At 46.6% G+C, this 24,656-nt stretch overlaps 5 protein-coding genes across 6 annotated transcripts; 2 read left to right on the top strand and 3 right to left on the bottom strand.

The window, feature by feature from the left end:
- Positions 1 to 1,850: 1,850 nt before the first annotated feature.
- On the top strand, positions 1,851 to 5,681 carry LOC122622642 (growth/differentiation factor 8-like). Of its 2 annotated transcripts, none has more exons than XM_043801250.1 (5): positions 1,851 to 2,073; positions 2,535 to 3,822; positions 3,933 to 4,208; positions 4,701 to 5,080; positions 5,144 to 5,681. In XM_043801250.1, the coding sequence occupies exons 2-5, from the start codon at positions 2,868 to 2,870 to the stop codon at positions 5,303 to 5,305; spliced, it is 1,773 nt and encodes a 590-aa protein (XP_043657185.1). In that variant the 5' UTR covers positions 1,851 to 2,073; positions 2,535 to 2,867; the 3' UTR covers positions 5,306 to 5,681. The 2 variants fall into 2 exon arrangements, with proteins under 2 accessions (XP_043657185.1, XP_043657194.1); XM_043801259.1 differs by lacking the exon at positions 1,851 to 2,073 and adding an exon at positions 2,300 to 2,341.
- Positions 5,682 to 6,084: 403 nt separating this feature from the next.
- Positions 6,085 to 8,041, top strand: LOC122622108 (pyruvate kinase-like). Its single transcript, XM_043800305.1, has 2 exons — positions 6,085 to 7,835; positions 7,899 to 8,041. Exons 1-2 carry the CDS (start codon positions 6,194 to 6,196, stop codon positions 7,913 to 7,915), a joined length of 1,659 nt encoding a protein of 552 aa, XP_043656240.1. The 5' UTR covers positions 6,085 to 6,193; the 3' UTR covers positions 7,916 to 8,041.
- On the bottom strand, positions 7,974 to 9,441 carry LOC122622118 (glucose-6-phosphatase 2-like). The gene is made up of 5 exons (XM_043800316.1): positions 9,282 to 9,441; positions 9,059 to 9,223; positions 8,475 to 8,973; positions 8,294 to 8,412; positions 7,974 to 8,234 (listed from the first exon to the last, which is right to left on the bottom strand). Exons 1-5 carry the CDS (start codon positions 9,365 to 9,367, stop codon positions 8,051 to 8,053), a joined length of 1,053 nt encoding a protein of 350 aa, XP_043656251.1. The 5' UTR covers positions 9,368 to 9,441; the 3' UTR covers positions 7,974 to 8,050.
- Positions 9,442 to 9,708: 267 nt separating this feature from the next.
- Positions 9,709 to 24,217, bottom strand: LOC122622244 (dual oxidase-like). Its single transcript, XM_043800564.1, has 10 exons — positions 24,107 to 24,217; positions 21,676 to 22,045; positions 14,946 to 15,026; positions 14,435 to 14,784; positions 14,170 to 14,374; positions 13,705 to 14,108; positions 13,373 to 13,650; positions 10,459 to 13,315; positions 10,269 to 10,397; positions 9,709 to 10,207 (listed from the first exon to the last, which is right to left on the bottom strand). The coding sequence occupies exons 2-10, from the start codon at positions 21,821 to 21,823 to the stop codon at positions 10,079 to 10,081; spliced, it is 4,581 nt and encodes a 1,526-aa protein (XP_043656499.1). The 5' UTR covers positions 21,824 to 22,045; positions 24,107 to 24,217; the 3' UTR covers positions 9,709 to 10,078.
- Positions 17,264 to 19,169, bottom strand: LOC122622250. Its single transcript, XM_043800573.1, has one exon. It carries the CDS (start codon positions 19,163 to 19,165, stop codon positions 17,264 to 17,266), a length of 1,902 nt encoding a protein of 633 aa, XP_043656508.1. The 5' UTR covers positions 19,166 to 19,169.
- Positions 24,218 to 24,656: the final 439 nt, after the last annotated feature.

Below are 24,656 nucleotides of genomic sequence, written 5' to 3' on the forward strand. Positions count from 1 at the left end.
TCTCTTTGCTCCGATTTGCATCCACTTGGCAACCGCGGAGTCTTCAGCTTTTTGCCTCCGATCACGCGCTTGTGGCGTGCTCGATGACGTAGCCATTAAATGACCTTCTTCAACTTCTGGCCCCCTCCCCCCAGTTCCGCACCCCTTTGCCATGGCACCCATCTCATCGCAGTCGCACGCCTCGGCTGCGATTCCAGCCTTTGATAAGTCAGTCAGTCGAGTCGGTCGAGTCAGTCACTGAGTGGCGCCCAGTGCAGTTACGTCAAAAACGAGGGGTACGTGGAAAACGTGTCACATGTCGCGTGTGTGCTACAGTCCCTGCAGCTCCTGATCCGATCCCATCCCAGCAGATCTCAATAGATGTAGATCCCATCAGATCTCATTAGATGTAGATCCCATCTTTATGGGCCCCCTGCCGCATTGAATCGACGTCAGGTTAAGTGGCTGTGCTGGAAAAAACAAAATGGAACACATTTGGAAACGTGGCAAACTACGTAGATTGTGGAAAAATATGCGATGAGTTGATAAGTGCTGCGACCTATGCTGAAGGCCAGGACGTCATTTGAATTTAAGGATTATGTAACTTATAGGGAAAAACCCTCATAACCTTCCTTAGCTAACAACCTGACATGAAAACCTTAATCAACTGGTAGTTGTTCTGTATTATTTTGTAACAAGAACCCCCAAGCCGCATTAACAATGTTGCAGGAATTCGCTGAGGCCTACTAAATTTCTATCAATTAGTCGCTACTCCGTATAGATCATTTCTATTCGTTTCGATGATCTAATTGACTTTAGCAAATCACAATTCGTGACAAGCGAATGGGGCACGTGTTCAGCTTTTAAGACTAAATGAACTAGGCGGTAATATAACTCGTGATCTGTCGGCCTTCAGAATGCTTTTCTTGACCTTACTCGACTGCTTCACATTTAGCCGAGACCAGAAATTCTGGCTGATGAAATCCCCAACCGAAATGCTCATAAATTTTCCCATTCGCATTTCAATTGGAAAGCACACACACGAAGCATTTAAAATGCGCATCGATTACCCAAATCCGATTAGAATTGCCCAGAATCGCAGGCTAAGCGTAGTTAATTGGTCAAGTGCCCTACTACATATTCCATGCTCCCGATTTGTGGACCAAAAAGTGGGAAAGCGCCCTTATCAGCAACGTGTTCACTATTAATTGATTGACACACAATCGAGTCGGATCATCAAAGTCACGCTTGATAACGCTGCGGGGTAATTAGCATGAATGGGCCACTCCACTCGGCTCGATTCGATTTTATTCTATTCGATTTGGTTTCGATTCGAAGCGATCATAAATTCACTTGATATCAAAATGCCCCGTTGTGGCCACACGAGTGCTAAAAATGCCGCCACATAGTGACGCCGCCAATTGGGAGGGGGCGTGGCATGGTGGGGTGGGTTAAAAATAAAACTGCAATTAAGAATTTTATGCAATTTGGCGGCTTGGCGATTTTCGCGAAGCTGATGCAATGCTGCACCCCACTTGCATATCCAATTGTCTTTGGCGAGCGAGAGAGAATGAGCCATTACCATTACCATTACCATAACCATGGTCTACAGTCTGCTGCTCGCTCGAAATCGTCTGGGAAATCGATCGAGAGCCGAACCACTCGGCTTGGATCCGAATCCGCATCCGATACGAAACGAATCCAAACGAAACGAAACGAAACGATCCGTCGGATACGAAACGATCCGATCCGAGTGGCTGGGTTTGGTTCGGCTGGCGCTCGCGGAACGATCAATCAAACGCTCGACGATCGTCACATAAATTGTTCTACTAATCAGCCAACCGCTTCATTCATTCACAACTCGTTTGCGCTGCCGCATGTCGGAAGAGAAAGAAGCACCATACCACTACCACAAGTGGAATACTACAAAGACTACATATACTATATATACTATATATACGCGCGATCCCAGCTACAAGGCCCGTGCCGCTCAAGAGTCACTCGCGTTCCGTGTCCGGGTTCAAAGTTAATGCCGCAACCCCCGGCGGAGATTCAATCGGACTCAGCAGATTCCATAGGGAGCCAATCAACACGGTACGTGTGGGGTCCACGTCCACCTAATTGCTTTGCCATCCAATTGCCACCCGCTTATCAGGCAATCTGCGCAACTACGCTTTCGATTCCGAGTTCCAGTCCCAGTTCCAGATAGTGATAATGTGAAATGAGTAGCGAATTAAACTAAATCTTCACGGAATTAATGTCGAAAAAAGCGATTTGCACTTTGCCACCTGCCAATTTGAATTCAACGATATGGAATAAATGATGCAATTCGGTGCAAAAATTAAGCGAGACTTCGCGCTCAGTGAGTGATAGTGATAAGTGCACCTGATCCGCTGGCATATTAAATTGCAATTTAATTGGGGCAACGCTGAAACGATCATTAAAATATTTACGATGGAATTTAGGGCATAGTTATTTTATGTACTGGTTGTGCTTAGAATTCATTTTAAAAGGAATTACCACTTACTAAGTTACCCATTTCTTCTTATTTGCAGACCAAACTGAACCAAAAGTTTAAAATATTGAACATGCATCATTCAAGCGTATAAGTTAGATAATAGAGCAAAAGTAAGCCCATAAACGTTTTAAAAGTGATAAAACAAGGCTATAAAACGGCAACAATAAGTGAAACTAGCTGCAATTCTATGAGTTTTGTAAACCTGAAAGCCGGAACAATCGATGTTTTAATGCTGCCAAATAGATAGAAATCAGCCCCAGCCGACAAAACAAGAGTGAAACCAAAGGAGATCCAGAAGATCATAAGATCATATATATAACACATCTCACAATTTGAAAACGAAACAGAAGTCAAGAGTACGTATTCAGAAATGGCCAAGTACTTCATAGCCCTGGTGTTGCTGGTGTGTCTGGCCCTGGAGAACAGGAACGTATACAATCGCCTGCACGCCCGATCCCATCCGAGTTCCCGCGGCGACATCCTGCGTCCGCATCCCAAGCACCAGTCGCATCCCCACGTGCAGCACACCTCGCAGCAGCTGCAGCAGCAGCACCACATCCGGCAGCAGCGATCCCGCCAGCTGAAGCACCTGGAACCGGATCCGACCAGCGAGGAGGACGAGGCGCCGATCACCAAGCAGGAGTACTATGCCCGCCTGAGGCGCCACGTCCTCCGGAAGAGGCAGCATGAACTGCAGCAGGAGCTCAGCTACAACCACCCTAGCTCCCATTCGGAGCAGCTGAAGGCGCCACGCCTGTGGCAACATCTCATGGAGGAGGAGGAGAAGGCACACCGACGTGGCAGTCCACCCGTGGAGTACCCTATCATGTACGGCGATGCACCCGATGAGTCATCCCTTCCCGCCGATGACCAGTTCGATGATCTGTCTCCCCTGGACTTTGTGCGCAACGAACTGATGGCCGAGGACCTGAAGAATCAGGAGCAGGATCTCGATCTCGACCTGGACCTGAACCTGGACCTAGATCCAAAGCCGGAAGCGCCCATAGAGCCGGAGCCCCAACTGGGTGAGAGGAACATCACCATTTCGGTGAAGCCCAGCGGCGGTGGATGCCCCAAGTGCGAGAGCAGCCGCCAGGTGGAGCACATCACCGAGGAGCAGCTGACACACCTACGCATCGAGTTCGTCAAGCAGCAGATCCTGGAGAAGCTGCGCCTCAAGGAGAGCCCCAAGGTGTCGGCCGTGGAGCTGCCCAAGCCCATCTTCGACGGCATGACGCTCTCCCATCCGGACGACAGCACCAAGAACAAGGAGCTGGATGACTACTACGCTCGCACTAGCAAGAAGTTCATACTGCTCAACAGAGGTAAGGACATTCTATCAATTAACCAACTAAGAAAGTAAAGATTGAAGCTTAACTTCAAAGAGAAACCAATTCCCATTCCGATTTGGCTAACAGATCCTTTATCCTTGCAGAGGAGGTCGAGTGCAATAGAGCGCGAGACGGGAAAGCCAACCCGTCCATGTGCTTCACCTTCAAGATAGACGATGCAGACGCCGAGGGCTTCGACGTGAGCACCGCCGTCCTGTGGCTCTTCAAGAACAAGCAGAACCGCACCGGCAGGGCGCCACTGAATAGCACCAGTACCCAGCAGACGATCGTCGTCTCCGAGGTGGAGGTGGACCAGCAGAAGGACTCCAAGTATCTGACGGCGGCCAAGACGATAGCCATTCAGTCGGTGAATGTGCAAGGTGTGTACACATAGTATAGTATACCTTAGTATAGTATAAACACTCATCCACCCAGAGCGTAATCATGCCCAGAAAAGAAACGCACACGTTTGGACCTTTGGTCAGCAGGCGCGGAACGGACAAAACTGACCCCCAATACCCTCGGGGGACAAATCAAAATATGTGACATCTCTATACTAGATGGGTGTTATAAAAATTATAAAGAACGCCGATAAGTGGCAACGTTGACAACCGCTTGTTTGTGTTTTCAATTAGACAGATCATTGCGCAGATTCGTGATACCACCGCTCGAATCGCGTATTCATGTGGGTGAATAACTTGACAGAATATTATTCGTGGGTGCAAAAACTGAACTTTGGCCACAACCCACCGCAATTGGGAGTTCCCGGGGTCAGTTGCCAGATAAGAAAAGTGCCCGAAAAATGTTTTGATTCTGCAAAAGAAGAAAAAACCCAAACTAATTGCTCTGCTTTCCCATTCGATTGCTTGCAGATGAGTGGATGAAGATCGACATTGAGTGGCCCATCAAGCACTGGATCAGTGGCCACGAGCTGAGCCACCTCATCCAAATCACCTGCGGCGGCTGCGATGTCAGCGACATGGAGGAGATCATCTCGGTGGACAAGGATTACCGGCCGTTCATCGTGATCGACATGCAGAACCGGCGGCGAAAGAGTCGCCAGAAGCGCAGCATCAACTGCTCCAGCGGCATGACCGAGTGCTGTCGGGAGCACCTGTACATATCCTTCCGGGAGATCGGCTGGAGCAACTGGATCCTGAAGCCGGAGGGCTACAATGCCTACTTCTGTCGCGGATCCTGCAGCTCGGTGGCGAGTGTTACGCAAGCGGCCTCCCACCACAGCTCCATAATGGTAGGTACAACTCAATGGTTTTCCGGATGAAAAAACTAATGCATATGCTCTATTCGCTTACAGAAAATTCTCTCCACAAGCGGTGCTAACAAGTCGCTGGAGTTGGTGCCCTGCTGCACCGCCAAACAGTATTCCTCGCTGCAGCTGGTCGTGATGGACTCGAGCAACACGGCCACGGTGAAGACGCTGCCCAACATGGTGGTGGAGTCGTGTGGCTGCAGATAGAGCGGCGGATAGGATTAGCCATCTTCCACGTATCGGACAAATTAGACGTAGTCTCCATTTCCATTTCGCTCCATCTCCATTTCCATTTCCGTTTCCGTTACCGCCAGCATTGAAACTACATTTCTCTTCAACTAATTTAAACTCATTGCGCCAGGCATTTAGACATTAGCGTTGTCATTTAATCGTAGTTACCTGTAGTGCATGTGCTGCCACTAGCTGTAATCTAAAGCTAAAGTCAATGTACTTAAGCTCTCGAAGTATGTATGTAGGTAGTTAGCCAATAGCTCCAATTAATTTAATAGCTATCTTTAAACGTAACGTAGTGATTTTCATTGTTTAAGTAGCGTGTATTGAGTTATTAGCAGAAAACATGAAAGCCGCAAAATAAAACATAATTAAAACATGTAAGATATGCATTTTACTGAGGGGCAGCATACCCCACAAACTAATGGACTTTACTGCATTTAAAGTAGCACTTGATAAACTCCATTAATACCATGTATTAACTGGGTTACAATATGGAATGCAGGCGATCTTAACCACTGGAAAAAGTTTAAACATTTAAACGAGGCAATAACGTTTTGCCACAAAATGTAATTGCTTTGCAGGCAATGAAATAAACGTAGCATACTTTTAGGCACTTTACAGTTTGGCAAGCACTGCAATTCAACTGCACTTGACCATGGACTCCAGTCAATCCAAACAAACTATTTTCGAAAATAAAAGACTCAAAATTATAAATAGAATTGTATAAATTTATATTTTAATCAACAGTTAACTAACCTGTTCGTAAAACGTCACAGAGTTTTGTATAACTGCAGAGTATTTAAATTTTAATGGTAGTTGGCCAAAATTTCAAGTCTTTCCTCTTATCCTACATTCACCACCATGTCGTTGTCCGCGAAATCCGTGCTAAAGGAGGGCTCCACCGAGCTGAGCCACATCTGCGAGCTGGACCTCTCGCAGCAGGCGTCCCACCAGCGCCTGGTGTCCCTGATCGCGACCATATCGCTGAGTTCGCGGAACGCGGACACCATATACACCATGATAATGCGCGGAGTGAACATATTCCGGCTGAATTTCTCCCACGAATCGCACGAGATGCACTCGAAGACGATCGAGCTGATCAACGAGGCGCTGGAGAGGATTCATCGGGAGACGGGCCAGATTCGCACGGTGGCCATTGCGGCGGACACGCGGGGTCCGCAGATTCGTACGGGGCTATTGGATGGGGATGTGTTCCTCCGCAGCGGCGACAATCTGCGGCTCTCGATCAACCGGGATCTGTACGACAAGGGCAACAAGGAGGCGGTCTACGTGGACTACCCGAACATCATCAACCTGACCAAGACGGGCGATCGCCTGTTCATCGACGACGGCCGTCTGCTGCTCCACATCATGGAGGTGGGTGTGGATGGACTGCTGTGCGAGGTCATTCGCGGCGGCCAGCTGAGCAACAACTGCAACGTGATCCTGCCGGAGATCGAGATCGATCTGCCTGCCGTCTCCGAGAAGGACTTGTTCGACATCCAGTTCAGCATTAAGGCCAACGTGGACTTCCTCTTCGCCTCCGCGGTGCGCAGTGCCAAGAACGTGAAGGAGCTGCGAACGGTGCTCGGCGAGAAGGGCAAGAACATCAAGATCATCGCCAAGATGGACAGCAAGATAGCGTTGAGCCGATTCTCGGAGATCCTGCGTGCGGCGGATGGACTGCTGCTTTCGCGAGCGGACCTGGGCACCCAGATACCCATCGAAAAGCTCTTCATCACGCAGAAGAGCATCCTGGGCCAGTGCAACAAGGCGGGCAAGCCGGTCATAGTGGCCTCCCACATCCTGGAGTCCATGCGCTCCCTGCCCCAACCCACGCGCGCCGAGTGCTTCGATCTGGCCAACGCCATCATCGACGGAGCCGACTGCATCATGCTGTCGTCGGAAGTGGCCATTGGGTCGTTTCCCAAGGAGACGGTGGCCACCTGCGACACGTTGTGCCGGGAGGCCGAGAAAGTGCTCTGGTTCCGCGACCTCTTCTCCGACCTGGTCAGCGAGGTGCGTGGCGAGCTGGACGCGGCCCACTCGCTGGCCATTGCCGCCGTGGAGACGGCCAAGCGCACCAACGCCACCCTCATCATCGTGCTGACCACCTCCGGCCGCTCGGCCACCCTGGTCAGCAAGTTCCGACCCCGTTGTCCCATCATGGCGGTCACGCGCTGCGAACGAACCGCCCGCTGGGTGTACCTGCATCGCGGAGTCCTTCCGCTGCTGTACACCTCGGAGCCAAGCACGGACTATGCCACCGATGTGGACGCACGCGTGCAGTTCGCCATGACCGCGGCCAAGAAGTGGACCATCATCGAGGACGGCGATCCCATTGTGATCGTGAGTGCCTGGAAGGATGGCGGCGGGTTCACCAACAATGTCCGTGTGGTCTACGCCTTCTTCGAGGCGGATCACGTGGACTGCCTGTTCCGGTCGGACAGGCGACGGTCTCGTAAGAACACCCACCTGCAGATGGCGAATCGGGAGCCTGAAGGTAAGCAGTCAAATGTGGGTTAAAATTCATGTTCCTCATATTTCTTCGATTTTATCCTTGCAGACAATAAGCATAAGTAGCTGTGTCCCGGAGTAATGCCCTAAAAGTACAAAAAAAAAAGTTTTGGAAGAATGTGATTTTATTCTTGTCCCAGTAGCTATTTTATTCTGTGGCCTTAGTTTTTATCTGTACAAATATAGAAAATGACCTATGTTCTAGTAAAATTTGGGAAGGTACTTAATCAGTACTAGGGAATGAGCGGCATTTCTTAAGAACTCGTAGGCCAAGAAAGCAAAGCGACCAGACTGCTTTACCGTGGATAGACGCAATCCATAGTTGACAAACTCCAGAAGTCCAAGGAGACGGCAACGGCGCCAAAAGGATGATGGCTTCATTTCTCTGGAATGAGCTTGATGCAGTATATGATTCAGTATAGCATTATCTAAAATAAGACTTACAGCTTATATAGCGGCGAGGCCAAAGCCAGTCCCATTAGATTGCCCAGATCTCTGACAAGTGCAAAAACTGGAGAAACTTCGTGGCGCAAATAAGTGGGCTCTGGACACCATTTGAAAGCCTTTAAGGGACAATTAGATTTGTAAGGTATGGTAAAGTTCCAATAAAGATACAGTAACTTACCTCGCGCACCGACCAGTGGGGATCCATATTGAGTTGCAGCTTCACAAAGTACACCGTCGCCGCCAATCCTCCCAAGAAGCAAACAGCGGAGACCGCAGAGCCACGTGGTCGGGAGAACAAGTACTTCACATGTCCCTCAAAGGTGTTGAGCGCCCTGATCCCGAAGTAACTGCCCAGGATGCACTGGTGCAGGAACTCGGTGGCCTGATAAAGGCGACTCAGCCACATGCAGACCACCAATCCAATGATCAGCAGATACATGAGGCAGCGGCAGAAGGACGAACGCCAGGACACAAAGCGATCCCAGCAGCGGACGAAGAAGAACGAGGCCAGGATCAGCACGAACACGGTGAAGGTCATCGAGTGGGCGCAGGGCAGCCCACCGGTACACTCGCAGCTCAGCTGATCACTTGACAGGGCCACCTTCGGCTTCTTGACCACTCTCTTATTGGCATACTGCTCCCGCAGGAACCACAAAGGACGCGTCTCCGGACATATCCTGTTCGGAACATAAATATGATACATTTATATATGGCAGGGATGCCATTCAGGAAGGTTTCTCTGTGCTTGTCGATACAACTTACCACTTTTCAAAGGAGTTCAGTGTGCTAATCAATGTAATAGCCGAGAAGAGATGCAATAGGATTTCCTGGCTGAAAATGCCACTTAGTGGGATAAAGATGTTGAACATGTTGCTTGGCTCCAATTGAACGCTGAAGAAGTGCCAAAGGGGCTTTCCAAAACTCAAGCTGCAAAATGCATTTTTAATTCACAATGTTTCAGCCGGAAAATTCAGAGAGTTCGTACCGTTCCTGAGCCCATTCGTTGATGAAAAGCTCGCGCGTGAGCGTTGTATTGTAGGCCTCCGAAACAACGTGCATTATAGTCTCCATTGTTGCTAGCTCTAAAATTTTTATAAGTAATATATTTACTGACTTTTGTTTTCAAGACTTTCAGTCAATATGAAATGTTTATAGTGGCTTGCTTGTTTGCTGTTAACATCCTTGAACAGCTGTTATTTTGTGGACCTGCGCACTTCTTGAAAAAATGGGGTGGCAAATCAAGAAAAATAAAATTAGTGAAGCGCAACTGCTTTCAACTGCTTGATGGCGCCAATATATAACAAATTTAAATAAGTTTAGTATGTAAATTATAATCATCATTAATATTTATTAAGATTTATCACTTTGTTACCGCTTTTAACCCCTCATAAAAACACAGTTCCTCTTTTACGTATATAGATAATTGTAAAATTTTTAATAAATAATGTGAACGGTTTACAAAAACTGATAACAAATCATATTTTCAATAAATACACATATACATACATACACATATATAAGTAGAGGCCTTTTTGTTGTTCTCGCTATGATTGCAGTGATTTTGTTACAATGGAATACATTTTCTTAACGCACTAAGCAAAACTTGACTAAATTATGATTGTACGATTAGCCTACGATTAAGGACATTTTAAGTTGTATGTTTGAGCAGCCGAATTCGCTAGAACTAATGAATGAATCTTACGGATAGAACTCGCTTTCTTTTGAGGGGGAAAGACAGGGAAGCTGGCAGGTGAAAGATTGGATACAGCCAATGGAGCTGATCTATCCAAAGTTCTCAAAGTGGTGAATGAAATAGGGCAGCTTGCGCGTCTTGTTCACTTCATCACAGGCAGACATCACGCTCTTGGTCAGCGGACGAGGACCGCAGGAGAAGACTCCTATCTTGGAGACCTGCAATGAAATATTATCAATGTGATTTCCTTCAGAGGGAAGCACAAGCCCAAGTACTCACGTATGAGTGCTTCTTCTGAACGAACTTCAAGAAGCTGGACATATCTGGTCGACCAAAGTGGTTCACCGCCTTGAGACCCGTGAATATCGAGGTCTTCGACAGGCGCTGGAAGTGGTTCTCACAGATGTACTGAAAGCAGGAATAACTATTTAGGTAAATACTTCAATCACTATCGGTTGTAAGCACATACCAGCATTGTCGTGCGCAGATCGAACTTGTGGAAGAACTGCGTGATGAATATGTGTATCTCCAGCACGTTGGTCACATCCTTCTTCTCCACGTCGCGCAGGACGTCGATGAACCACTCAAAGTGCTTGTGCGATGGGCAGATCCACAGGAAGTACACCTTCTTGCAGGCCACGCCCGAGTATCGATTGGTACTGGTGCCGAAGACCAGATCGTTGAGAATGGAGGCGTACGGCGTGACCCCAATGCCGCCACCCACCATCACGGCCACCTCGAACTTGTACCAGTCCTGGTTGCCACCACCGAAGGGTCCCTCGATGCGGATCTTCGGCTGGTCCTCCGGATTGTAGTTGCAGGGATCGAAGTAGTTGCGCAGCTTCCACGTCCACGGACCCTGCGCCTTGATGTGGCAGCTGAGGTAGTTCTCGTGCGGCGCCGAGGTCAGCGTGAAGCTGTGCATCTCGTGCGGCCGGAAGGCGGTGCAGGACAACCTCACCCATTGGCCGGAGAGGTACTTTAGATTCGGTGGCCGATAGAACTTGACCTTGATCACGTCCGAGGGCAGCAGATCCGTGTCGATCACGTCCAGGGCCATGTACTTGGTGCGCAGCGAGACGATCTTGTCCAGCGTGTACACGATTCCGGGACCGAGGAAGAACATCCAGAAGCGTGGTGGTCCAGTCAGTCGGGCCAGTCCGTGGATCAGACTCAGGAGATACAATCCAATGTACAGGGTGTGCATGTTCCAGAAGAAGTTGTAGGCCTTCTTCCGGATCGTGGGATGGGCGAACACGAAGATGATGCACATGATGATGAACAGCATGACGCCTGTGGTGCCGGTGACTGTCTGGAAGAGCCAGAAGGTGATATCCGGCTTGTAGTCGGAGGCGAAGTGCACCTCGCGGGTCAGGCAGCGCAGGTTCTCGTGCGATTGGGTGGACACGTGATAGAAGTTCACGATGTGGCCCACCGTGTGCAGCACGGAAAAGAAGAGCGCCGTGCAGGCGGCAATCTTGTGGAACTGGATGTGCGAGTCCAGGGGAATGTACTGCTGGATGGGGAACTCCTTCAGCTTGGTGATCAGATTGCGGGACATGGTCAGCAGCAGCAGCGAGTAGCAGAAGGACAGCGATGCGGCGGATCCCCTGGTAATGGCAATGCCCACGCCCATGATGTGCCGCAGATCGGTGTGCTCCGCCATGAACGAGTAGTGGATGAAGCGCTCAACGAACAGCACTATGGTGACCACGTAGAAGAGGAACAGGTAGAAGATGTTCTGCCGGTTCTCCTCGAGGAACGTGATGTAGGCATCCCACTTGGCTAGCAACCAGTGCCGTGGCTTGTCCTGCATCGGCTCGATGTTGAATGACGTCATCCGGGCCACGTTCGTCGAGGGGTCCAGGAAGTTTTGCTTGGCCCCCTTGCAGTCCAGCCCGATGGCCACAAAGTCACCCTTGTACTCCTTCATCATCAGTTTGAAGTCCTGGTAGGTCAGGTGGTTCTTGTGCTCGAGCCCCACGTCCTGGAACATGCCGTCGATCAGCTCCGTGACCTGGTCGTCACCCAGGCTCGTCGTCCTTGCAATCTCCACCAGCGATCGCATCATCTCGCTTAGCTCGCCCTTGTCGATGACTCCATTCCTATCATTATCACACATATCGAAGATTATGCGAAGCTTGTCGTCCGTTTTGCCGCGGGAGAAGAGGACTACGGTCTCCAGGAACTCCTGGAAGCTGATCCTGCCATCCTGATCCTTGTCCACAATGTTGAACATCTTGCGCACAAACATATCATTCGGTTTCATGCCCAAGGCGGCGGCGAATTCCGCCTTGGAGAGACTGGTCCGCATCACGGTCATTACCTCGCCATCACTGGAGGCATCCGAACGCCTTCGTCGTTCTCCGGGTCTCAGGCCAAAGGTCAGGGCGTAAGCCTCGCGGAAGAAGTACTCCAGTCGCTTTTGGCGCCGCTCCCGTGTCTCCGCCCGCGCCAACATAATGTCCCTGTTGACCTCCATCAAAGTCATCTCCTTCTTGTGGAGCAGCAGGAAATCCTCCAGCTTCTTGACAAACTTCCGGCGTGCTCCGTATGATTCCAGCTCTAGCACCAGATCATGATCGCTGGGCACACGCAGCAGGATGTAGGGCTTCTTCTTGATGTGATTCGTGGCCGACTCCTCCACACTGACCACGTCGATGTGCTTCAGACTGAAGGTGCGCAGCTTCTCGCCCTTCCTGTCCACCGTGTAGATGGCCGCCTCTGGGCCGAATTTAACCGTCACCAGTCTCTTGTGGTTGGCGTGCAGCCACTCCCTGGCCAGCATCTTGTCCACGGATCCCTTGTGCTGCGGTGCCCTCAGTGCCTCCTGGCGGATCTTCAGTCGACGGCGCTTGCTGTTCTGCAGCTTGACCACACAGTAACCGGCTCCGGCGCACAAGATGGGCACAAATCCAAGGAAGACGCACACGTAGATGAACATCAGCTCCGAGCCGGAGAAGTAGTCGTAGCCCTCCAAGTAAGTGCAGGGCTCCAGTTCGGTGGCATTCAGCTGCATTGGCTGCGGACACGGATCCCCAGTGCGCCACATGAACACATCCTTTTGGATCTCATCCTCCCTCACATCCGTGCTGTTCACTATGATGTCCCACAGGGTGATCTTGCGCAGCTCCGCGATCTCCTCAGGTGTGAATATCCCATTGCGCTCGTTCTCGAACCAAAATCGATCGGCATCTCGCAGTCGCTGGAACTGCTCCTTGATTACGGCCGTAAAGAACTCGCCCGGCTGACCGTAGGATTCCAGCATGCCACCCACATAGACATCCACATCGTCCAGCTGGTTATCGTACGCCTCCTTCAGCATGCTGATAAAGATTGGTTAGTCGATTAAATAAAATGCTATCAAACAGATTTCTACTCACTCCAAGAGCTCTGGCTGCGTCTCGAACAACGGAGGATTGATGTCCGTCCAGGTCTTGTGCCTTTTCAGTCCATAAGACTCCCTCGCAGTGTTGTAATCCGGCAGACCATTGTCCCGCCCTCGCATTATGTTGAGGGCACCCAGATCCCGTCGTGTGAATTCCATGGGTCCGAACAGTTTGTCCCGCACATCTGAGCAGAGCACCGGATCCTCACGTTCGGATATTTGCGAGGCCAGGCCCATCAGTACCTCCTCCACGCTGGTGTCGGCAAATAATCCCTGAAAAGTAGATTCCTTAGTCAACAATTCCAAATCCAGATAACCAAAACTCACGCTGGAGTCCCACCAAGTGGAGCAGAGTCGGACCGCCGGGTAACCCATGGGCGTTTCCTTAAAGTTGCACTGACCATCCCGCCTGTAAATGCCGGGCGGTATCATCGTGTGGCCAAAGCGAAAGGCAGCCGCCTGGAAGATGTGGCCAATGCCAGGATGTATGTCCTGTCTGTAGCCCTCGTACGGTGGCAGCGAGGTGCCCAGGAAGGCGGGCAGGTACTCGTAGACTATCACATTCTGCAGACTGGCAATCACCGTGTGGCGTGCCCGCTGATAGATGTCCTCGTCACTCCAATCCGGATGCACCCGCTTGATCCGCTGGGCCAGGGTGTTGTGCCAGCGCAGGAAGAGAATGGCGAAGGAGAGGATCGCAGGATTCTGATTGGTGCGAGGATCGCCAAGAACTGCAAACAAATGGAGACAGTTTACATTGCACTGACAACTGATAACCCATTTAAGACTCACGGAACAGCCGCTCCGGACTGAGCATCTTCATGACACTCGGCACCGGGTTGTTGAAGAGCGGCACCCGCATGGTGTTCCGCACCGGAAGCTTGCCGTCCTTCTCGGTGAGCAGGGTGCCATTGTGGAAGGAGCGCATGGCGTTGAGCCAGGCCTCGGAGGTGCTGTAAATGAAACTGCCATCAATCCAAGCAGTCATTTGATTTATCTGCGGAGTATGATTTCAGTAGTGGCGTTCAGACCCATCCGATGGTAACCCGTAACCCACCTGCTCCCTCGGCGCATTCGGACTCTGTCCGGTGTCCCGATCGTAGGCCGCCCGATGGAAGGGTATGTACTTGTCGCCGCGGCACTCCCGGTCGTACATCTCGTCGCACTTCTCGATCTCGATGCGGTGCATCTCAATGGGGCAGCCGGACTCCGAGGCCATTACGATCTCGTTGGCCACCAGCTGGCCGAAGAAGGCGAGCAGCGCAGTACGGTTGAACTTCGACCCCAGGCCGTCCTTTCCCCGCATAAACAGCCGACTGAGCCGGCGGGTCGAGGGTCGGTTGGCACCTGCCATTGCGTAAACGCCATCCGAATAGGAGGGCGGCGCCTTTCGCACCAGGTGGCTATCTGGAATACAATGGACAGCGGGCAAGGGTTAGCCTTCACACAGCTGGCCAATATGGTGATTGCAATCCGATCGATATGCAAATCAAAGTCAACTGATTCTAATTACACCCTTTTTCGAAAGTTGTCAACGGAGTGGCGGAAATTCCAGTCTGTCCACTTACCCACGGATCCCCAGTCGGGATGGGCCAGGTTGTTGTACCAGCCATCGTAGCGCTGTTTCTCGGTCTGGCTATACATTTTCTCTGAAAGATAGGAACACAGGTGACACATGTTAAGGTTTACTGGCGTAAAGCAATTACATTTAATCTACTTAAGTGTGGGAGCGTAGAACAGTCGTTCTGTTTTATTACCTATTTAACCCATAGCTGAGGTCATAATTTTATTAAACTAGTTTCTATTAACATGCAATCGGAAAACAGCTCTTTCAACTAAGCGCATATGATGTTGGCTTCCAAAATCTTAGCAAAACCTTAACCCACATATCTTATTCAGTACAATTCGCAGTTTTCAGCAATAGAACCAAGGTGTTACGACTTTTCTAATTATTTAGCATTTATTTGCGTAATTTAATTCAGTTTTATGCCCGCAAGTGACGCATTAATTTGAGCTAGTTTGGTTCGGAAAATGCCTTAAATGTTCACTTTATATTAGATAAATAATTTACGCATAAAGTTGTCTGCGGACAGTAGCCGGTTTTCAGCAAAGTCAAAGTGATCCGATAAATTTTAGATTGTGATATTAGACACTGTTTTTGGTTGATTTAGTTTGGTTTTAATTGACTGGAAAATTGATTGACTTGAGGTTTAGATGGCGGAGATTGAATCGCAGCCAATGGCACAAATGGCTGGACTTGAGGAATGGCGCCAATTTGCCTAGATTTCAACAATCTAATGGTTCTAACAAGTTGCTAAGCAATTTCGAGAAATTATCTACATTCAACTTGTCATCATAAAAACTAATTACAACACAATATCATATGAATTTTAATCGAATTCGACTAATCGCCACACCCGGACTTTTGTAAAGAATTCCCATTTGTGTTCGGCAATTAGGAAAATTACATTAAGTTAAAAAATATGGGTCCAAGCAGGGTTTAGTTTAAACACTTGAGGGATGTGGTTAATATATACTATTCAATTCCGCAAACACAACAAACAAACCCCAATTAACCGCATCTTTTTACTTTGCCAAGCTCAATTAATAATTCCACCTTTTGAATGCCGACTTTGTGCATGATTCACAGAAAAAAAAGAACGCGAGTTGTAAAAATAAATATTCGTTAAACAGAAGACACCTTTAAGTGATAAAAATCTGCAAGGCGTAATTGTTCTGACGCTAAACGTTATAATTATGGTTTATTTGCGAACAATTGTGAGGGGAATGGGGGAAGATTTACGAGAAACCAGTTTTCAAATTAACAAGCCAATGCCCGCAGCCCAAAAAGAAAACATGCCCAACATTCTAAAAAGTGTTTAGATGGTATACCCATACCCATATTAGACATTTAAACCAGTTTATTTGTTCTATTGTTTTTAATACAGCTTCTGTTACGGCATCACCTTTGAATTCGACCAAAGATCCGTGCTGGACAGAAAAAGATGGTTTGTTTTGCCGGATTTGTGTATTATTTAGCCGTCTTCATTGTGAGCAAACCATGGCAGATATTTGACGTTGGCAGCTACAGCTACAAGTCATGAATATATTTCGTACCATTTTCGAGAGCCAGTGAGTGAGTGAGTGATGGATGGCTAGCTAGCAACAGCGAAGGCAACAAACAGCATTAATTTCCAGGTCTGAGATGGCAAACAGAATCAGATCCGGTTAACCAAAAACGTAGCCAGCTGAGGAGATTCAGAGAGAGGAAGCCTCAGCTGACTCCGATCAGCTATATATATACATATATATATAGCTATATGTACACAAACACTCTGCGTTGGCGGCGAACGGAATGTTGGTACAAAAAAAAAAAAGAATCACAAACCAACACCTGCACGCTGAAAAAACTTCCACACATAAGCTGCCTTTATTTGTTTTCCTTTTTTCTTTTTGTAAAAACATGCACGACATCACGGATTCCCCTAAAAAAAAACTAGATATTCACATACTATATAAAAACTACTGGTTTTTTGTGCCCAACTCTGTCGGCGCCATCAATTGTCGCATTGTACTTTCTGTGAGTCGCTCTTCAATTTCGTCAGCTGTTTCGCGTTCGTTTCCTAAGTCTTTTGATTCATACGAGTCCGGTACGTCGCAAAATTCACTTTCATCTCGCTTCGTGCGTGACTTTTGCCGTTTAAACAAAAGACGCTGATTTTTTTCACGTGGCATTGCTTAATGAGTTTTAAAAAAAAAAACATGCAGAGTATCATACTAATGATAATCTACCAAAAGTTAAAGCTGGGAGTGAGCTAGTCAAAATTTTGTAAAAAGTAACTCATTTAACAAAAATATCAAGTCTATATTTACAATGTGTAATTGTTCATAAGCAATAGCAGTACATTTCAACGCGATAGTTTTGAACGCAGTAGGCCTGATTGACGTATCTATCTGTCCTGGTCACAGGACCACCAAGCTGCATATCCTTCCTCTCACCATTAAGCATGGTTATAAGAACGGTGGCATCGAAGTTTCCCTCGCCGGGAGTCGTTTTCAGGCGGACCATAATCTGCGACAGCCTGTAGTCTCCCCGATAGTCGTCTTTGGCGCGATAGGCGGCGCGAACTGCTTCCAGGCTTAGAACCCTACACTGCGGATATGGCTTGATGAGCTCATTGATCCTGTCCACCGCGAAACTGGCAGCCTCTTGAACGGCACTTTCGTGGGTGGATACCGAGGTTAGTTTGTTGCAGAGGCAGTAGTGTTGCGGTATCTCAGCGGTTTGACAGTTTCTGTTCTGGGGAATGGGTAAAAACAGACTGATCCCGCGCCCGTTCACCAAATTAAGCGTTCTATTCCTCATATTGGCATCGGTGAGCCGATCTAGATGGATCACATCCTCGATGGTTTTGTGCAGATCAAATGTGGTAATGAGACTTCTGGCGTTCCGTTCAAAGTTCGACATGGCGAGGGGAAATCTCCGTTTTAACCATTCGGGGTAAATGGCAATCAAGAGCGGCTGTGACATTTCATGTTGTCCCGGAGCAGTTCGTGCAAATCTATCGAATCTCAAGCCGTGATCGCCCATAAACAGGATCAGCGTGTTCTCCATTACTCCTCTTTCGCGCAGCCTGGTCAATATACTCAGGTAGTCCTTATCCACAAACTTGGCGTACTGAAAGACGTCGTGTATGCCGTGCATATTCCACAAAAATGAGAAGGATAACTGTCGTTCCACGTGTGGAATCAGCTTCGTGACGAATTCATAGTAAAACTCTCCATAGAGACGATGACCTGTGCACTTTAGATCGAATTTGGTGCGGTATAACGAATGAGCTTCGATCTCAGTCATCAGAGGACGCATGTAGATATCGGTGGGCTCCTTCTTGAAGCCCCTCTTTCTGTAGGTAAACAGCCCTGCGGTATCCGTGTCCTCCGCAAAAATTGTGCTGTATCCTGCCCTCTTGAATTCATTCCACAAGAAGTTACACTTGTCAAAGTTCGATTCGCCCGTGTAGCAAGACGCCTCCATCTCCGAAACACTTAGTCCGCTTACTAAAGGCATCAAGTTGGGATATGTGTTCAAGGCAACGCGATTATAGCCCCAGAATTCGGTGTGGGGCAGGTGCTCGATGAAGTCGGCCACGCGGTGAAAGTATCGCATGTAGTGCATGTGGGAAATGGAATCGACTCCCAGGATCATCACGGACAGCTTTCGCTTCTGAAGTTCTGTAGATCTGTTCGTAGCCTGTGGCGGCGGTGGCAGGAAAAAGAGAACGTCGTGGAAAATGATCCTGCCAAAGTCCACCCAGCACCAAGTGCGAATGTATTGCAGACCAGTGCCCACCTCAAGGTGTCGCGTTTCATCGCTTAGCTTGAAAAACCTCAAGGATATATACTTGTTGTGTGCGTCATCGACTCTCAAAAACTGCCGATAAATGCAGGAGACTTGCCTCCACGAGAGCATTCCAAGCTTCGATATGTTTCGCACCAAGTAATTCCTGTCTCCAATTGTCTCGGCAATCAGTAGCTGCTCCATTCTACATACAATGGGTTCAATGGGTTCCATGAAGGGCAGGGCAAAAAGCGAAAGTGGCTTCGTCGAACTTATTCGACATCCCGTGGTGTTGACAAATAGTTCATCTTCCTCATTGATGTAGATCTGGGGCACTTCGCTTATACTAATGGCTTTATTCCGAGCGGAAAGGGAAGTAAATATTAGATAGCACAGAACCGCCAATAGAAAAATGTTGAACAATCGACTAGCAATTCGCTTTCTCTTCATTAGTTATTTTAGTTTATACTTTTCAGTATGTTAAAACGCCTACTTGAAAATGATTTCTATGCATCATGCTTTCTAAGGTGGTATCATTAAAATAGAAAAAACGTTTATTGCTAAGACTTTGTTCTGAGAAAAGAGTTCAAACGTTTGGAAGTTTTTACAGAATAACTTTCGCTTTACTCAAAACTAAGACTTATTATGGCGATTTACAAAATAATGAATGTAGACAGTGACATCTATTTGTTAGCTGTTAATTGGTTGCCAAATTTGAAGGCATATAAAAATGCGCACATGACTTAATTTAATTTTACATTCCCGTGCGAGTTCTCGCCCCGCTCAACTTCAGTACTAATGAATGCCAAAGAATTTATTTTATCTCTAGCGGCTTAATTAAGAGTTGCGATTCGCAAAGAATGCAGTCATTCCTAAATCGAAGTTCTATTGAAACACTTGCCGAATATATACGTGCGTTCAGTTCAGCTTACACGATGTTAATGATTCAGTTGGTTGACTAGCTTTTTCGTTAATCAAAATACCATTTGCCTAATTAAAAACTCTAGTATTGGACATTTTCGCTAATACGTATGAATAAGCGCTCAATTCAAAAGTCCAAATGATGATCAATACCAAACGAGTGATATTAATAAATATTTTCGTTAATCAAAATACCATTTGCCTAATTAAAAACTCTAGTATTGGACATTTTCGCTAATACGTATGAATAAGCGCTCAATTCAAAAGTCCAAAAGTCCTAATTAAAAACTCTAGTATTGGACATTTTCGCTAATACGTATGAATAAGCGCTCAATTCAAAAGTCCAAATGATGATCAATACCAAACGAGTGATATTAATAAATATTTTCGTTAATCAAAATACCATTTGCCTAATTAAAAACTCTAGTATTGGACATTTTCGCTAATACGTATGAATAAGCGCTCAATTCAAAAGTCCAAATGATGATCAATACCAAACGAGTGATATTAATAAATGGGGGTTTTGATCACCTCTTAATTGATGGTTGCGATTCTGAAGAATAAGTGCTAAATAGGCAAGGTGATTTTAGAGCGAAGTGGGGAACTACATATAAAGGAATTTATAAATAATAGTCGCTTAAACATTTTAACTGAATTTAAAGCAATTTAATTAGCAAAGAAATGTGTTGTTTCTTGATGGAATTCCTTAAAAGGTAAAAAGTTAGGCAATCGCAGTGCTTCTGCCACAAAATCTATGTCAGATGTCAGGAATTAGATTAAAAAGCTTTTTCCTGAATATCAAAAGCCTCCTTAGCAGCATTTTTTAGCATTTCTGCCATATTTGTTAATTTGATATAGCAAATCAAAATAATCAATCGAGACTGAAGCAACAATAGGCCTTCGCGAATGCTAATAAATTCGATGGAAAGAAAACAAAATGAAACAAATTATTTGGCGAGGCGAATTAATTGTTCGACTTCCCCAAAGCCACCTGCTGCGATCGGCGATCCAAAATACGAGATCGAGCTCGTAGATCACAAAAGCCGTCGATCTTTCGACCAGGAAGAGGGCGCACCGCGGGGGGCGTGGCTGGCCAACACAATGGGATACGGATACATTTCACGTGTGTTGGCAGTAATTTGATTACGCTATTTTAAAATAAAAATGCTAAACTGGGTGGCCGATCGTAAATCAATGCATAAGCAAAATAGCAGAGCCACAACAATGCAAGTCGGGGTGAGAAATTAGATACAAATGCAAAATCGAGAGGAAGCCAGTTGATCGTGCGTTGACATTTGACTCGCATCGAGTGTCGAGTGTTGAGTGCCACGCCCCCCACGCCCCAGCCACTGCATATCCACAGGTGGTACGTGACCAGTGCCGTCAGACATCGTGGAATCTATAGCTTCGAAAGACGGATACTGAGCGGATTTATGGCTCGAAAATGCTGAATGAAATTCTATTCTATATCAGTTGCAACGTTAGAGTTCAGATACTATTAACACAAAACAATTTCTCACTGTGTATGTGTGTGTGCACAATACATAGACTTTTTATGCATAATAAATTGCTGGTGGCGGGATCTAATCGGTCATTTTGAAGCCACGAGATCTTGGCACGTCTGGCGATGCCAATGCAAGGCGTCTATGGGATGACGTCAATGTGGACCAGGTAGTATTTACGGGGTTCAAATATGATGGGTTTATTTGCCTTTGCCTCTGAGTCGTTATTTTGTTACCAGCACATAAATCGCCACGCAGCAATTGCATTTGAGTCAGCAGTAAGAATCACTTAAAGTGAGTGATGTCTGGCTAAGACCAACAATGAATTTCTATAAAAATGAGTTACGAGCTGAAAAACCCTATATTTCATTTTTCGAACTGGGCTGATCCATGATCTGTGCATAGGATCCATTCCCAGGCTAAACAAAGCTTCTCCCATCGGCACGATCCATGTCTATGCAAATGGACCTAATTGAATTGAATAACCATATAACCATATAACGATATCGGGAAGTGGTAGCTATAGTTGGTACTCACCATAACAATGCACCGAGCCCAGCTCCAGACCGAGACTAATCAGTAGCAGCAGCAGCAGGGCTCCTCCGTAGTTTGCCCCGGGCAAGTGGAGCCGGAGCACTCGATTTTTGCTTTCTGCCCTCTGATGGGGCGCACTTGGAACACTCATATTGATTGCAAACAATGTCTTTTATTTCGTATGCTATTCGTTGTTCGCTATTTTGGTGCACGATATTCGCTCGTTTGTATTGTTAAATTAATTAGGTAAACTAACACTTGAGTTTCGGGTTTGACTTCGAGGGCATGGGCTTAATTTTGCATTATTTCGAGTTTCATCACAGCGGCGCGGTCGAACATTTGGTTTGAGATTCCATGGTTTTTCACTATTGCACTGCAACGGAGAACAATCGATTTCTTTAAGATTAGATTTTCATGAATCTATGAATCATGCGGAGATTCGCACACTTTGTTTGGATATTTTTTCGTACACCGACTCACTCCAATTCGCGTTAAAAACGTTGACGATCGACTAAACTACCATAAATGTTTACCATATTAATGTTTTGATTCTGGCTAAATTTTAAAGAAGTTTATTAAACTAACTATGACTGTATAAGTCTGCATTTCATTTAATAACTTATTGATAACCACAGTTTGTAGTTTAATTTACAACCCAAAATCGACTTGACCGCAGAGGGCCAAAAATAAATAGCGAAATGCTTCGTTAATGCCGAGCAATTAATTTGATTGCACAAAGTGAGGCGAATCAGGCGAAGGAATAAAATCGCATTTATCGAATGCAGTGCGCTGAATGGCCAACTAAATGGCAAAGCAAACAAATGAAAATAAAGGGCGAAGAGGTGGCCCCAAATGGAATTACCCACAGAGCAATTGACCTTCTGCGGCCTTACAAACCGCAGCCGACAAACGACTACCAGATTCCATTAGTCATAATCGACAATGGTCGCAATGAAGCCGAAAACTGAAGATACAAAGCATAGAAGTACGTTTATAAATACATACATACATATGTATATATGTATGTGCATATGTGCCAGGCAAGGCATATAAAATGCCATTGCACAACTGCAAACAATTAACATTACAGCAACTGCAGAGTGCTAGTGCTAACAAAGTCATAAGGCCCACCCCCTCCACCCCTTCCCCTTTTACCATTTGAACATTAACTTTTTTCCGCCCAATGCAATTTGGAGTTTGTTTGGAAACTATTATTAAATGGCCGCGCGGAGAAAACTTATTGTGCGGTAAAAGCCAGATTCAAGTTGTGGGCGATCCAAAATACATACAAAATGTATATACACAAATACAAATAAATATTATATATATATATACATTATATATATAAAAGAGATCCAAAGAGTGAGCGAGAGAGAAAGTCCAGAAAGCGTGGAAGACTGAACGGCCATAATCACTTGGAAATTACGGTATAATACGAAAAATTATATTGCGGCAAAAAGGTGGAAGCCACAAGCTTTGGCATACCGAGCATTAGCCATCGCCACCGGGCATTTCGCATTAATTAATAAACATTTCTGCGGCTATTTTCTAAAATTGTTGTCCGCAGCTCGAGCAGAGATCAAATAAATCCGAAATTCCTATGGATCAACTAGCTTCTAAGGCGCAATCCAAAAACCAGGAATGCCAAGAAATTGTTAGTGTCTCGAAGGCAAATTTTGGAAATGCAAAGATTAATACATTTCTATTAAATCTTATATTTTTGTAGCAACAAAAAAATAATTTCGTTTGGAGATATGTATATTAAATTACATTATAATTCTTGTTATTACTTTGGCTTTGAAGTAACTAGAAGTTCATGTTTTGCTGGAGAGACTCCCTTTGTACACTATATAGCCCTAGTCTTGTAGATTTTCTTAAATATTTTTGCAGTCTCCAAAATTGCGAGAAAACCCAGCTTTTGTTGCATGGGAGGCTGTGCAAGAAGAAGCAGCAGCAAATCGGCAAAAAGAAAAAAAATTAAACACGAAAATAATTTAAATTCATGAACGAAAACGTAAGCAAAGCCAAGACGGCGACGAAGCAACGGACAAAGAAGACTCGGAACTCCAAAAGGGGACCCAAAAATAAGAAGAAAACAAATACAAGCGCACCAGCCAGCACACACACACATAGATGAGAGAGAGGGTGAATCGGTGAATCGTTCGCTTGTGGGCGAGCAAAAGAGATGGGCAGCACACGAAAAGAAAGAAAGAAAACTATCCACAAAGTGTATCCAATCATCTCCGCATGTGGGTGTTCAATGTTTATCGGGGTTTTGCACTATTTTCCAAACAATTTGAGCAATTTCGCCTGGCGACAGCCACAAAGAGCCGCACACACAGAGCCACGATAACGGTGAAGAAGACGGCGCATGCGCGACACGTTTCAGCGCTCCACCGTTTCACATTCACTCTCGTCGGCGTTGTTCGCTCACCAGCACAACACACACAGCACACACAGAGCACACACAGCACTCCACACACACGATTCGAATCCGCCTCCCAATCGAGGGCTCCAACACACGTCCGCAGCGGCCAAGAGTTCGTTCGAAACTGAGCCCAGCTGTGCGGGGGACCCGCCGTGTTGGAGCTCGAATCGGTCCGCAGTGGAACCGGTTATGCACTGAAACCGAAATGTGTGAAGCACGCATTGCGAATCCGGAAACTAGGCGGGTAATTTTCCGATTCGGATTGCGCTAGAAAATTACCATTTTAAAACTAAATGATACAAATTTATATAAATTTGTAAGTGTGTTGAAGCTGTAAGGTTAGTTACAAAACTATTTTAAATTTTTTTTAGATGCATTCTTAATTTTTTAAATAATTTTTATATATAATTTTTTTTTTTTTTTAAACGAAATACTGTTGTTTAGTAGCATTTTGCTTGACGTACTAGTTCCCTTCTCTCAGTGTGGCCTCGCCGCCGCTCTTGGGGGCTCCCGAACCGCTGCTCCATTTCGCTTCGGCTCTCGGGATCTGGGTGGT

This window comes from Drosophila teissieri, chromosome 2L (genome assembly GCF_016746235.2).
Source record: "Drosophila teissieri strain GT53w chromosome 2L, Prin_Dtei_1.1, whole genome shotgun sequence".
Classification (NCBI taxonomy): domain Eukaryota; kingdom Metazoa; phylum Arthropoda; class Insecta; order Diptera; family Drosophilidae; genus Drosophila; species Drosophila teissieri.